We start from the raw sequence: 14851 nt of genomic DNA, 5'->3' as shown, positions 1-14851 counted from the left end.
AGGGCAAAAAACTACGCTTTGGAAACATTTATAGGCCACCTAATTCAAACCAGGGACAAGATGAACAGGTGTATGGTATTATTAGTGACATGTCCAGAGGGGATAAGTTATTATAATGGGGGATTTCAATTTTTCGGGTATTGATTGGAATAATTTTTATTCTGGTAATGGCAAAGAAGAGGAATTGTCAAAAGTAATTGGTGACTGTTTCTTAGATCAAGTTGTAACTCAGGGAACTCAAGAGGAGGCGATTTTGGATCTAGTTTTTTTTTTTTTTTTTTTTTTTTTTTTTTTGACATAGGAAGTTTTGTTTAGGGGTTGTGTGTAGGGAATCATATTGAAGATAGTGATCATAACAGCATTAGGTTCCGGATTAAATTTGAAGTGTACAAAGATGACAATTTTAGGTTTGTGCCCAGTTTCAGAAACACTGATTTTGTTGCACTTAGGCTGAGCTTCAAAGAGGTTTTTTCGTCAGGGTTGGAAAATAGCAACGTAGATCAGCAGTGGACGGAATTTAAGGAAAAACTTGCTAAAATGGTTGGGGATTATGTTCCATTTAGGAGAGCCGGTGTTAGTACCAAAATTTGGCCCATCTGGTTCTCCAGGGAGACTAAAGAAGCTCTAAATTATAAACAAGCCGCTTTTCGTCAGTTTAAAGAAACTGGTCAGAGTGCGGAGAGGCTCCAGTATGGTAAAGCAAGGCAAAATTTTAAGTATTTGGTACGGATTCAGAAAAGGGAATTGGAGCAAAGGCTAGCAGATGACATTGATGGGACCCCTAAAAGGTTTTTTGCTTACGCTAATTCTGTGAAAGCTCGAAACAGTCTAATAGGGCCATTGATTGATAAGTATAGAAATTTAATCCAAAACAATAGGGATGTTGCAAATGTTCTAAATAATTTTTTTCCAGTGTGTTTAACGATAACTGTTATCTCAACAGTTGACACTAACAAGACACAAGCCATTATACAGCTAGAGGATTTTGTATTTTCCAGGGAGGAGGTTCTATTTCATTTGAAAAAGGTTAAAGCAACTAAAGCTCCAGGACCAGATAATATCTATCCAAAAATTTTAGTTGAATGTGAAGAGAAATTAGTGGATGTTATTTTAAATATTTTCAATGCTTCTTATAACTCAAAAACAGTGCCAGAGGACTGAAAGCTGGCTAACATAATTACACTCTTTAAGAAGGGGTCTAAAAGTAATGCTGGGAATTATAGACCTGTAAGTCTGACTTCAGTGATTTGTAAAATTTTCGAAGCTTTGATCAAAATTAAGATCATGAATTTCATAGAGATTAATAGTCTGTTGACTAGTTTTCAGTATGGTTTCAGGAAAAGTAAATCCTGTGCTACTAATTTATTGCATTTCTACAACAAGCTCCAGATAAAAAAAACAGCTTTAGATAACAAAAAATGTCTGGATGTTGTTTATATTGATATTCAAAAAGCTTTTGATAAGGTACCGCAGGTTGCTTTTCTCAGCAAACTACCTGACATAGGAATAGGAGGAAAAAGTTTACTTTGGGTTAGAAATTGGCTCACTGGTAGGAAGCAAAGAGTAGTTGTGAGAAGAAATCATTCTAAATGGACTCTTTGTTTATTATCTTTATGAATGACATGAATGGTAATATTTCTGGAAGCATGAATTGTTTTGCTAATGATGATGTAAAAGTGATGGGGATTGTCAAAAATGAAGAACAAGTAAAACAGATTCAAGAGGATTTAGATCATATTATTAAGTGGGCAGATAAATGGGATATGGCAGTTAATGTATGGAAATGTCAAGTGAGAAATTTAGGTCATGGAAATAAGTGTATGAGTTATCGTTTATCGGGTTCAGTCATTAGTGAGGCAGAAAATGTAATGGATCTGGGTATCTTAGTGAATCAGGACTTCAAGTTTAGTGAACAGTGCAGCATTGCAAGCAACAAAGTTAACAAAATGCTTGGGTTTATCAATAGATCTATTTCAAACAAATTTAAGAAGGTTCTTCTGACTTTATATAGGAGTTTAGTAAGACCTCATTTGGAGTATGCTGTTCAGTTTTGGCCGCCTTATCTGAAGAAATATATTTGTGTATTGGAAAGGGTTCAAAGAAGGGTAACTAGACTAGCAAGGGGACTTTCAGATTTAGATTATGATATCAGACTTAATAGGATTAATATGAATAGCCAGGACCAAAGGAGAGTCAGGGAGAACATGATTCAGTTATTTAAATTTATCAAAATGAAAGATGTTAATGGATTAAATTTTTGCACGGAAAGCAGGACGAAGGGTCATTGTTTTAAGGGATTTAAATCTCAGGCTAACTTGGAAATAAGGAAAAACTACTACTTTAGTAGGGTTGTGGGCACTTGGAACAGCTTCCCGGAAGAGGCGGTAATAAGCAAGGGAGTAGGTAGCTTTAAGAGGGCCATTGATCTTCATTAAGGACTAATTCATTGATCAGGACCAGCCTAGCTAGGCCCAGAGCCTGTTGCTGGTCGCCACATTTGTATTTGTATTTCTCATTGAAAACTTAGGCTGTGACTAATGAAAAGAGCAAAAATAAAACTAATACGATTGCACTGTTACACGTACATATAGCAAAATGAAAAACATTCATTTAAGCTGAGTTAAAGTTTTTGTAAGAACAGTTCATCATTACCATACAAAACTAAAAAAGTTGTGGTCAAACATTTTGTATTCGCAACATAAATTCAATACAGATTTTGGATGTAGGAAAAACATGTTTCATTGCTTTCTTAAATTTCAGATACTGTACATATGAGTACTCATGTACATGTTGAAAAATGCAAAACAAAAATGAGAATCTAAATGGGGTGGGTGGGGGTTGACTTATACAAGGGACAGAATTTTTAAGAATTTTCGCCAAAACACAAAGTAAAACAAATAATTATGTTCTGAAAATTTTGATTGTTTTTTTATTATTTCTAGTTTAAAATTATAGCAACCCTCCCTACATCATTAACATTCATGAAAATAATGTAAAAGGGACATCTGCCCCCCCCCCCCCCCAATTGCCGCCACTGACTTAAGATGTAAATACTCAAACATTCCACTGTAGTTTTACATGGCATAACTGTAAAACTGTGAAATTAGGATCAAATAATCACAAGAAAAAAAAGAGAGAATTGCCGTACTTTAAAATTTTCCCGAAAGTTAGTCACATGGAAATTAATGCTAATTTTTAAAAAATAAATGTAATATGGGAACAGTGCAAAATCTTACTGATATTAATTCAAAATAAAACCAACAAGTAACAAAAATCACATGGTAAAAACAAACACTTTATAAAAACTACGATAGCAGAAATGAAACCTTTTGCACAAAAGTATAAAAATTGTTGATTTTGATCACGAGAATGTTCATTACATTTCATTTTCTTTCTTTTTCAGATATTTATTTTTAAAACTGGTAGCAACGCTCACCATTTTTCTCAGAAAGTAGGGGCTTAACTTATACACTTGTTTTAAATTTTTTCCTGATTTTCCTGCTAAAATTGGGGAGTCAACTTCTACGTGAGATTGATTTATAAGCAAATATATGCAGTATTTGCATAGATCCTTTTTTTCCCTTCAAGCAAGATGTTTTCTTCTGATTACAGAAAAAAATACAAGATAGGATTTCATTTTGTTTGAGAGTTGAAGAGTGTAAAACAGCGGTTCCCAACCCATGGGCCGCGGCCCATGGGTTGGGAACCGCTGTTGTTGGGAATTGCTGTTCTGCTGGGCCGTGGACACTGGTCGAGAATCTGAACCAAAAAAAAAATCTGGAGGTCTTAATTTCCGTTTTTTGCGAAAATTCACTTGTTAGATGTATCGTCACTTAAAAGCTCTTCCTGTCTCATAGCCAATAAGGAACTTTAAGATTAAAGTTTTTTGTATTTCTTTGGAAATTTCCCTTATAATTGAAGATGAAGCCTAATGAATCGGAAACTTCGTTGAAGAAAATTGCCAAAGAAACTAGTATTAGCTTCTAGCTTCAGTTTAAAAATGCTTCTCCTTTGCTGAACTGGCAGTGAGTTGAGACACTTGAAAACAAGATACCTACTCAATTGCAGTCTTTTAAAAAATAATATAGAAATACATTGAATGTTGTGATAGTTATTTGAGACTAAAACTATCCAGTTTCGATCGAGATATCAACTCTCTCGTAGAGGGAAAACAGCGTCAAAATTCCCATGCAGCTTTAACTTTGATGACTTGTTTTTGAGTTTTCTTACAGCTATGCCAACTAAATGAATGCGTAAAAGGTTTTTCTTTCTTAAAAGTTTTTTTTTTTTTTTTTTAATATTGTTCTAGTACATCATATCTATATCAGTAGTGCAGAATCAGGGGAGAAGGGGATTAACATCTCCAGAACTCTTGTTTTTATAACACACTTTCAATTAAAGTGCGGTTTATTATTTATACTTAAGGACAGTTATGAGCAGATGATACCCTCCCCTTCCCATAAAGGAAATTTAGGCCGTGAAATTAATAAATAGTAATTAGTGGGCCGCAATAGTCTTTTCTACAAAAATAGTGGGCCGCACAATTAAAAAGGTTGGGAACCGCTGGTGTGAAAGCAAAGAACAAATAAGAGGAGGGAAGGACATACTTCTTCTAAGGCAATATAAAAATTCATCAGAAATAATAATAATTTAAATTTATGTAAAATTGAAGCTAATGATAAAAAAGTTACTTACAATAATGCACAGTTCAGTATCATATCTACAGCACTGCCTTGATGGTTGTTGAATAAAGTAAGATAGATCAAATATCTACAAGTATTAGGAACAACAATTGGGTGTGGTAAATCTTTTGCATTGACTGCCATAGCTTGCACCTTTTCTCTGGCACAATAATCAATTACTGTATAGGTATCTTCACTAAAAAAGTTCATTGAAAAGCATTAAAATCATAATAGGGGCATTCTTTTCTTTTCCTGAAGAAAAATACATTCTATGCTGCAAAAAACTAGTACAGTCAATTCACAATAACTCAAATATTACTATAACTCAAAGTTTTTATCAAGTCCCGACCCCTTTGTCTTTAAGTCCATGCTAATTATTCTCAGTATCTCAAAGTAACTTCCTTTAACTCGAAGTTTTTTTCAAGATGACTCGACATTTATTTCGAAAAAATGAAAAAAAAAAAGAAATAAACAAGTGACTATGAGACAAAAATTAATTCACCTTCATTTGCAATTCCTGCACAATAGACCTCTAAAGCAAGAAGAGCACCTGTTGAGCCAATGAGCGATAAAGGAGTTACATGTGCGGAAATGAATTAGCTAGTTGTTTTTTGTTGTACTGTACTGTTTACACTTTGACATGTTGCTGGACCAAGAATTTGCTTTCAAGCTGTCAAGTCAATTGATCGTGCCTATATTTAAAGGCTGACCTAAGTTAAGATGCATTCCCCTTCATTCTTTAGTTTGAAGTCATTATTTGCTGATAAGTTCCTGAGAGACAGAGTGAGTTTTCTTTATAATTAAAGATGTCTAAACAAGTACTCTGTCAATGATGTTAAAAGAAAAATAGAAACTTCTAAAGCGGTAGAATCCATGAATCCGAATTTGAAACAAATGAAGCTATGCACCTTTCTTAAATTAGAATCAGCTCTATTCAAGTGGTCCCAGCAGTATCGAAATCAAAACCTTGCTTTTTATTTTTTTCTCTCAAGATTTTTGATTAAACTGTGCATATTGTGCTTAAAAACTTTTAACTTCTGCAATTTTGTTTGTTATATGTACATATTAAAATATTCGATGGTTTTTAAGACTAAAATGTCTAAAACCGAAACTAGCGGTAAGTGGAACTTCCGATAAGTCGGTCCCTTTAGATTCGAGTTTTCGCGAATTGGCTGAATAAAAGAACAAGCATTAATGATTCATTTAACACAGGCCCTTTAACAAAACATCAAATAATATAAACACTTCTAAAGACAGTTTTAATCTATTATTCAGCTGCAATGTCTCTTATCTTTGGAGCCTATTTGCTCCCATCTAAGTTTTTTCAGAAACGTGAACTAAAAGTAAATGCAGAACAGCTGCTACAACAATACTTATTCTTTAAAACAAAAATGTCAAAAAATGCAAAAACATGTAAATCAAAATAGTTAATTAAAAAATATATTTTCAAAAAAATATTAAAGGTAGGCTTAAGGGATAGAGGACATATGTGTGTCTCTTGGTCTGTCCACATATTCCCACCCCCTTAGAGAACAATTCAATTCGAAATTGGCTTCTTGAGACCAAAAAATGTTTTCTAAGACACTTCATACCAATGTTACTTTCCTTTTTCCATTTTTTTTTAAGATTTAATCCACTTTATTCCCGGGATAACAATTGCTACTGCTTTAGATGAACTTTATCAAAATGAGATTTGTATATTTAAAGGCTATATCTGAAAAAAAAAAAAAAGAAAAGAAAAGAAATCAAACTTCAACACTAACAGAAGAATTTCCAATATTTTCTAGTGGTAAAAAAACAACTACTCTAGAAATAATATATTGGAGCCTAAGATTTAAAAGCAAATGCAGACATTCTGAATATATACAGTGGCTCCCAAAAGTGTTCGTACACCTACGACTTTCAATGAAATGGGACCCTATCCATTGGTTTAAATTATCTCGGTATAGGTATTTAATTATTAGATCTATGATCAATTTTCAACAAAACAAGAAGAAAATTTTTTAAAAAATACTTAAACTTAATTTTTTAAAAATCAAAAACCAAAAAGTGTCGGAAATTTTATCTCACAAGTCTTCGTACACTTTAAAAATGTCTATATATTATTGAATAATCTAACTTTTTATTAAGTAATTACTTAGTAGAATATCATGCAGTACCAACAACACCTTTTAAACGCCTGGGAATAAATTTGATTGTTCTTTCTTCCTTTTTTTGCGTAATATCTGAGTAAGTGTTCAACCCCCCTTCGAGTCTTACTGTTTCTAGCTCTATTTTCGTTTCAAAGTCGTATTTTCGTAATCTAGTCTCCACATATCTCTAAATATGTTACATTAAGTTCAAATCTGGAGAATGAAGGGGTATTTTCTATACTTAAGGATAATTTTTGAGACATTAGACACAAACGTTGAACTCCGTGTGCTTCTTATCGTTATCTTGATAAAAAACAAAGTTGTTTCAGATTAACAAATTTTTGGTTAAGAGTTTAAAATTGGTTTTTAAAATATTTAAAAGAACAGCGTGATTTATTATTTCATCAAAAAATTCCAAACGTCCAAGTCCAGATGCTGATATGAACCCTCGCACAAGAACCCCTTCACCCTGTCCTGATAAACTGATCCAACTAAGTTCTTAAGATCAAGTTCCTCATTTTTTCTCCCATTGAAAATTGTACAACAATTTAACCAAAAATGTTGAATTTAATTTCATCTGTAAGTAAGACGGAGCTCCATCTTTGGAGCTCATTTATCATTTATTTTGCAACAAAAAGCGTAAGCTTTCCGTTTTTCGCACAAACAAGAAATTTCTGTGGGAAGAGTTCCCTTTTAATCCAGTCAATCAGAGAACTTGGCGAACAATTTTAGGTGAAAATTAAATGTAAGTTTTTTCATTAAATTCTGCAGAAACTTTTATAGCACTCAAATGTGTTTTTTCATAACTTTTTTAACTGTAAATCTCAGATCACGGTTCATTAACTTTTGCCGGTTGACCTTTTCTTACCTTGTTTTCGATTTGATTCTTTTCTTTAAAGCACTTGATCAAGCACTTTTTACTATAGAATGGAATAAATTAACTAATTTAGAGACATTTCAAACAATTTACCTCCACTGTGAGGAAAAAAATTCAAAATTCGAATGGTGTTTGTGGTTTTTTACAAATACCAGCCATTTTAAAGTAATAAGCACAATATCTATACATATAATAAAATAAGATGTTTGTGTGTGTGTGTGTTTGTGGCGCGCATCCCGGGAAAACGGTAAGGCCTAGAAAGATGAAATTTGGTATACTGGTGAAGTTTTTGCTGAAAAAGTGCACCTCGGGCTTCGATTTTTGATATTTTTATTAGAAAAAAGTTATTTAATGTTTTATGCGTTTTTTTGCACTTTTTAGTACTTTTTACCTCACAGACCCCGAACCAATCGCACCACACAAATATTTTTTGTACTATAATGTAGGAAATTTAGTTTTAAATATGATGATTGAAAAAATTTTGAAGATATTGCAATTTTTGTCTTTTTTATAAATTTTTTAAAAACCTTTATTTTGCATTTTTTTCTGGGTTTAGTTTTTTTTTAAACCCATCCTGCAAAAAGTATTGAGCTCCCGATTCCAAAATTTTAGTTGATAATAGTAAAAACATTCCGCCCCCTTCAGAAGAAAAAAGTTTTTACAAATACGCAAAAGTTTTTTTTTTACAATTTTTTAAATGCAGAATGCGACGCGACCTGTAAGCATTGCCGGCTGAGTTCCGCACTTCCTCATCACGTGACCTAACTGAAATCGTTTGCTTTCTCTTCACTTTTTTTTTCCTTTAACTTTCAGAGCTTTCATACCTTTATTTTTCGAACTTTTTTTTCTGGACGTTTTGCTATATTTATTTTTGGTCAAATATTTGTGCGCATTTTAATTCAATAAAAGCGGTGTTTTTTTTTTTTATCTTTTGCAAGCGCTGCTTTTTGCACACTACGGAGAACACATGGCCTTTTTTTTTGCGTGCAGTTTTAAGTAAATAATTAAAGCCTGCGGTTTTTTGCATGATTTTTGTAGGGATTGGTGGTTAGGTTTGGTAGATAGAGAGATGATATTAAGTGGGCAAAAAATGTTTTTTTTTTACAAAGAAAAGGATTGCTAATTACTATCAGAGATAGATATGCATGGATCGTATAGATAGATAGATAGATAGAGAGAAAGAAGGGTGGACAAATATAGAGGTGGATACAGTAGATAGACAGTAAGAAATAGAGGAACTTCAACGGGGGATCAATAGCCGCCCCCCCCCCCCCACGCAAACACATACCATGACTTTGAAAAAACAATGCTTTCACATAAAAGTTGAAGTGCTTTTTGTTATTTTCCGACAAAATTTGCATGAAGAGTATGCCTTTGTGCCTCCCCCCCCTTTAAAAATATTCCAAAGGACATATAACTGGAGATAGATCTAGAAAATACTTTATTCAACACAAAATTTATTTAAGCAGCCGCCGATGGTGGCAACCTTGGCGTAAAAAGGCGAATGATAATATTGATGTATAAAGAAAAAGATTGATTAATACCATCGACAAAATTTTTTAAGCAGCCGCCGAAGAAGCCAACATTGGCGTAAAAAGGCGAATGATAATATTGATATATAAAGAAAAACATTGATTAATACCGTTGCTAAATTGTCTAAGCAACCGCCAAAGGCGGCAACCCTGGCGCAAAAAGGCGAATTGCGTAAAAAGGCGGACCAGCTGGTCGCCGCAGGCGGCTAGTTAAGGAATAAATAAACAAAAGATTAAAGCCAAATGACTCTTAAGAGTCAACACAATACAAAAATAATAAAAAAACAACATATGATAATTTTAATCATGAATTTATTCGAAAATATTGGCGTGTATGATGACTTTTGTGGCATATTATTTCTCTGTCTCTTCGTTTTTTGACCCATTTCAAATAGAAGATCCGTCAATATTTTGAAAAAAACTATAGGATTTTATTTAGAATGACATAGGAATGATGTGAAAAAATATTGGACTTCATATTCAAATTCAGTTTTGCGTTATTTTGGTTTCACTAAAAAATTTTAAAGTGTACGAACACTTTTGGGAGCCACTGTACCTTTAATTTCTTATCCTAAGTAATCCATAAAAGTTATGAACAATATATTTTTAAATTGCTTTACTCTACAAAATCCTCATTTTCAAATCAAATACAAACAAATAAGCAAAATCATATGATTTTTTTTGTTTGTAAAAAGAAGTATACTATGTTCAAAGAATAATTACACAATGTACACTGCATATGAAGTTTCAAGTAAAAGGTAGTTTTTAAATTGTGAACAGAACTAAATTGAAATTTTCCTGCATTAGGTAATTAATTTCCTACAGTTACACATATAAAGGTAAAAAAATATGTTACAATTAAAAACAATGATGAAGTTACCTCTTTCGTTTTGTCACAACCAAAAGATCATTAAAGAGAAATATATAAACAGGAACACGAACACAGCGGCTTGAACGACCAAAGGTTTTCTTATCAAATTCAAGCTTCATGATCTCTCCTTTCTTCAAAAGCCACCTTGAAGCAGAAATTAAAGGGATCACCTGCAAAATAATCGACAGTTTCGTTATACTGTATACCAGTGTGAAGAAAAGTTATTTGCTTTGCTATAAAATAATATTCAAAAGACTAAATAAAGCTTTGTATAATTCATTGAATAGAGGTGCACTGCACACGAAAAATGGAAAAAAAAATTTAACCAGCACTCAAAATTTATTTCAAAAACTAGAAAAACATCAAACTTAAAAAGCTTGAGCACTGGTTTAAGCATCCACTACTTTAAATCCAAGCATGTGCTTAGTTTTGATTTCTGGTAAAACTACTGAAACTTCACTGCCTTTGGATTCTGATTTCTGGAATACTTCCAATAATATGAGGAAACATTTTATGATTTTTTATCAACCATTTTTTGTAATCAAAAAATCAAACATTTGAACATATCTAAAATTCCAAAGACAATTTCTCATTACTCAGAAATGTTTATTAAAAGCGTCATGTGCTTTATTGCCCTTTATTGTTTATTGCGCATTCGGGGGGGGGGGGGGGTTTAAAGTTTATGAGATTAGAGTTTTGATTCTATATTAGTCGCATCAAAAACAAATTTTACGATAAAAATAGTAGAAAGACAGCTTTTCAGTTAAATTTCTTTAAATTCAACATTGAAACTAGTCACACTTGAAAGCTAACAATCAAAATGATAACAGAAATTCGTTTGAACATTCCCGCATAAAGGTTGATGAAAATAAACAACTTTTATTTACTAACCTTGTAATAAATTGTAATAATAATCAAAAATGAAAACTAAATTCCCAACAAAGAATGCGTTTTTCATCGCATTTGTGGCAGAAAAACGGAAAATACACTTTTTTTATTGAATAAAATAAATGCAAAATTGCATTTCAATCTGTAAATATAAAGCAATATTAATAGTTATAACATGATCATAGAAACTTTTGGTCAAAGTAAAACATTATGTAAAGAAACATTTCTGACCTGGAGAAATATTTGGAAATTTTATTCTTTTTGTCATGCATGATCACTTGGAGAGTGTGCAGCAGTTTTTAAAGACAATTTTAGCCAAAACATTTAAAAAGCAGAAGAAACTTATACTTAAGCAGGCAATGGGAAGACAGTCTAAATAGGCGGGTAGCTCTTGCCAAAAAAATTGTAGATTGGGTAGGTATGTTCATGGGCATCTGCTCAGACGAGCAGATACCCGAAAAATCTTACGTATACATTGAAGACTTTATGAAAACACATTTTCATCATCAAAAACAGAGAGAAATTATAAAGAAGTCCAATTTAACCTTTCTTATTCTTAAGGATTAACATGATTATAAAATTCTACTCATATACAAATTTCATTATTTTCAAACAACATCACTGCAGTTTTAAATTTATTGCATTTTGCCTTTCACACCAAAAAGAATTTTTTTAAATCTTTGATGAATATGGACTTTTTGAAAGAACAAGTAATGCATTTTTCCTTCTTAGTATTACCTTACATTCCTTGAACTCTAACTGTTTATTTAACACAAACATCTCCTCCAGTCGTTCCATTTTTCTTGCACCTTCGTTGCATTCCATAAAAACCTATTAAACAAGCATTGCGCAGTTTAAAAACAATGAAAAAGATATGAATGCTTACACAAAACCAGTAATGTACTTTATAATTCAATTCATACTCAAAATGAAAAGAAAAACCTATTTATCAATTTCTGAAATCAGTTTTAAATTTGTTTATCATAAATTAGTATTACCCTGAAAAGTTTCATTGTGCATTAAAGCATATTAAACAGGATTTAAACTACGTTTAAATGGAATTGATAAGAAATAAGAGGGAAATTAATGCCTCATAAAGGTTCAGTCCACCTTTAATATTTTTACAGTACAATTTTCAACATTTTCTTCAGTCCCATTTTAAAGCAGCATTTTTCTTAAATACCAAACGATTAAGGTTTAAGCACTTTACAGATGTGACTACAGTGTGAAGTCAAATAATCAGAACAACAGGTATTTACTAAATTATGAATTAAATAAATACCTCAGACTACATAAATGTTATATTATACATATTTTATCCTTAAACAAGTAAAGCATGATAGTAATATTTTCATCACATATTGTATGACAATGTTTTTGACAGAATTACAGAAAATTTTATCAAAAGAATCTATTAATAAAAAATGTTATTTTAGTATTTTGTTTTGAAAAGCATAGAAACTAGAACCTTTCAGTCAGTGCAAAGAAGTTATCAATTAAAAATTGTCTATCAGCATATTTACTTAATATATGTGTTATAAAACTAGTTGAAAATATGCAACAATACACAACATACTTTATGAACAGCTTCCAAGGCCATTTTACAAACGCCATATGAAGGAGAATCGGGAACAAGCCAACGGAAAATATTGTCCAGCAACAAAGGGAGTCTTGCAATATGTTGCATTGGTAAGAAAAGAAAAGATTCTAAGCTCAATCCTTGGCACGCAGGATTGCTTTCCAACTTTTGCAACACTTCCAAGAAGCATAACCGTGTTTCCCTAAAAGAAAACAAATTTCATTGAAGATCAAAAACTACATTTGTGTTGAATAATTGGACACTAAACTTGAGTTTTCACAAAAGTAATAATAATAATAACTTCAATTGATAGTTTGACTCATTCTTATGTAGATAAAACTAAAATAGTGTTAACTACTTTCAAAACACTCTTTATTGAGAAAAGAACAACTTTTAAGCATTACACTTTCAGATTAAAAAATATCAAGTTTCATTCAAAAAGAATGTTTTTGACAAGATTTATTGAAAAGAAGCAATTTTTTTTTTCCAAACAATGGAAGTAAAATAATTTTCATTACTTATCTTTGAATATGATAAAATTAATTTTACTCTGAAGTTTCTCTAAAAATTACTTTTACCGCACTGAACTTATATAAAAAAAAAAAAATCGAGATTCCTCTCATAGGCCGTTCCAGGGAAAACAGTCATTTTGTCCTGCATGTGACACCTCATGTACAAGATAAATAAATACCTTTGTGCTGAACAGTAAAATAAGAAAAACAACGTTAAAAAAAGCACAAATTTGCCAATTACAGCAGACACGTGTTTCGGCGTTACAGGGAACGCCTTTTTCAATGCAAAAAGTAATGAGCTTATGGATGAAAAGACTGAAAAAGGCATTCCCTGTAACGCCGAAACACATGTATGCTGTAATTGGCAAATTTGTGCTTTTTTTTTAATGTTGTTTTTCTTACTTTACCTCAAGTATGTCATTAAAAATAATACTTTAAAATATTAATGAACAAATTTTTTCTGCTTAAACTATAAACCTATGTGTGATATCTTAGGCAAAAAGCTTCGTCATTGCCTTTAAAATTAATACTTTTTAATGAAGTATATGAACCGTCATGTGCGGGACAACAATTGCCTTTTCCGTAGAATGGTCCTCATAGTGAAGAATAGAAATAAAAATACAAAGTTGACTGGAAACATGCTCTAAGACTCACAAGTCTAATTTCTATGAATGCTCCGTGTATTTCTGATTTTAAAACTGTTCATCCAGTTGCAGTTATAAACATTTTATATCAAATTAATCCTGTAATTGTACACCAATACCTCTTTTTAATATTTCAAATTTAAACTAACAGCTAAATACAACTATGTTACAGGTATACCATCTATCATCACATTCTCCCATCCCTTTTTTGATTATTGAACCTGTTATCAAAAATTTTACGATTTGTGAAATTGGATTAAAATAGAACATTTAATTACACATACATAAGTTATTTAAAAATTACACTAAATTGAAAATGCTTTTTTTTTTTTTTTCAGCTTAAAAATTTCATAATAAAATGCATAACTAAAGTGCAGATGAATTTTACATCACTTTCTTCAATGTTTATTTTTGTAATTATATTTGTTTTCTGCAGTACAGGTCAAACACTCATCACTCACAAGGACTTTCCCAATTTAACTGTAAGTAAAAGCAAAATTCGCAATATATAAAATTATATCATCTGTCAAATTGTGGAATGAATGTGACTCGGCAGAAATCAGTCTTCTGGTAAATAATTAACACCCAGTTTTCTGTCAAGGTCTTTTATCGAATGATTTTGATATAACTTGATGAAAAAAATGCTGGTCTAAAGGTATTTTTTATCATTTTAAATATTTGACGTAACACAAGTAAATAAAATAATTTTTCCAAACTATGATTGTGAAAAATTATCTAGGAGTCTGAAGGTTGAAGAAACATGGTGAATAAATTAGAAATATATCATTGATAAACTATTTTGGGAAAATCTATTGGCACTTGAATTGAACTCTTATTAAATTCTAGAGAATCTACTATATTTTTAGAAAGACTTCAGAGACACACACTTGTGACTAAGTGCAAAGATGCTGATGGTACAACATTGAAGATATAAGAGATATTTCACCAGAGACATAGTCAAATTTGAATTCTTTGTGCCTTTTGAGCCGAGTTCAAATTTGAGCACCAGCAGTATTTATGTACTTTTTGTTCATTTAAATAATTTGTTTTTGGAAAAACATAAGCCATGTGTAATCACATAAATATTAATTTTATATGTGTTACCTTGATGACTCCAAATGTGTACAGTAGGAT

At 31.6% G+C, this 14851-nt stretch overlaps 1 protein-coding gene across 2 annotated transcripts in view; it reads right to left on the bottom strand.

Annotated features, from left to right (window-relative positions):
* Window positions 1–4622: 4622 nt before the first annotated feature.
* The window catches only part of LOC129229974 (rho guanine nucleotide exchange factor 26-like), a 149679-nt gene continuing 139450 nt past the window's right edge, over window positions 4623–14851 (bottom strand). For both annotated transcript variants that reach the window (XM_054864369.1, XM_054864362.1), the window contains exons 10-13: window positions 12559–12763; window positions 11721–11813; window positions 10104–10264; window positions 4623–4878 (exon numbers count right to left, since the gene is read on the bottom strand). In XM_054864369.1, coding sequence (XP_054720344.1) covers window positions 4692–4878; window positions 10104–10264; window positions 11721–11813; window positions 12559–12763 — 646 coding nt within the window. In that variant the 3' untranslated portion in view covers window positions 4623–4691. The remainder of the gene's footprint in view (window positions 4879–10103; window positions 10265–11720; window positions 11814–12558; window positions 12764–14851) is intronic.

This window comes from Uloborus diversus, chromosome 1 (assembly GCF_026930045.1).
Source record: "Uloborus diversus isolate 005 chromosome 1, Udiv.v.3.1, whole genome shotgun sequence".
Lineage (NCBI taxonomy): Eukaryota > Metazoa > Arthropoda > Arachnida > Araneae > Uloboridae > Uloborus > Uloborus diversus.
Note: the sequence above shows the minus strand (reverse complement) of the source record. Positions and strands in the feature narration are given on the sequence as shown.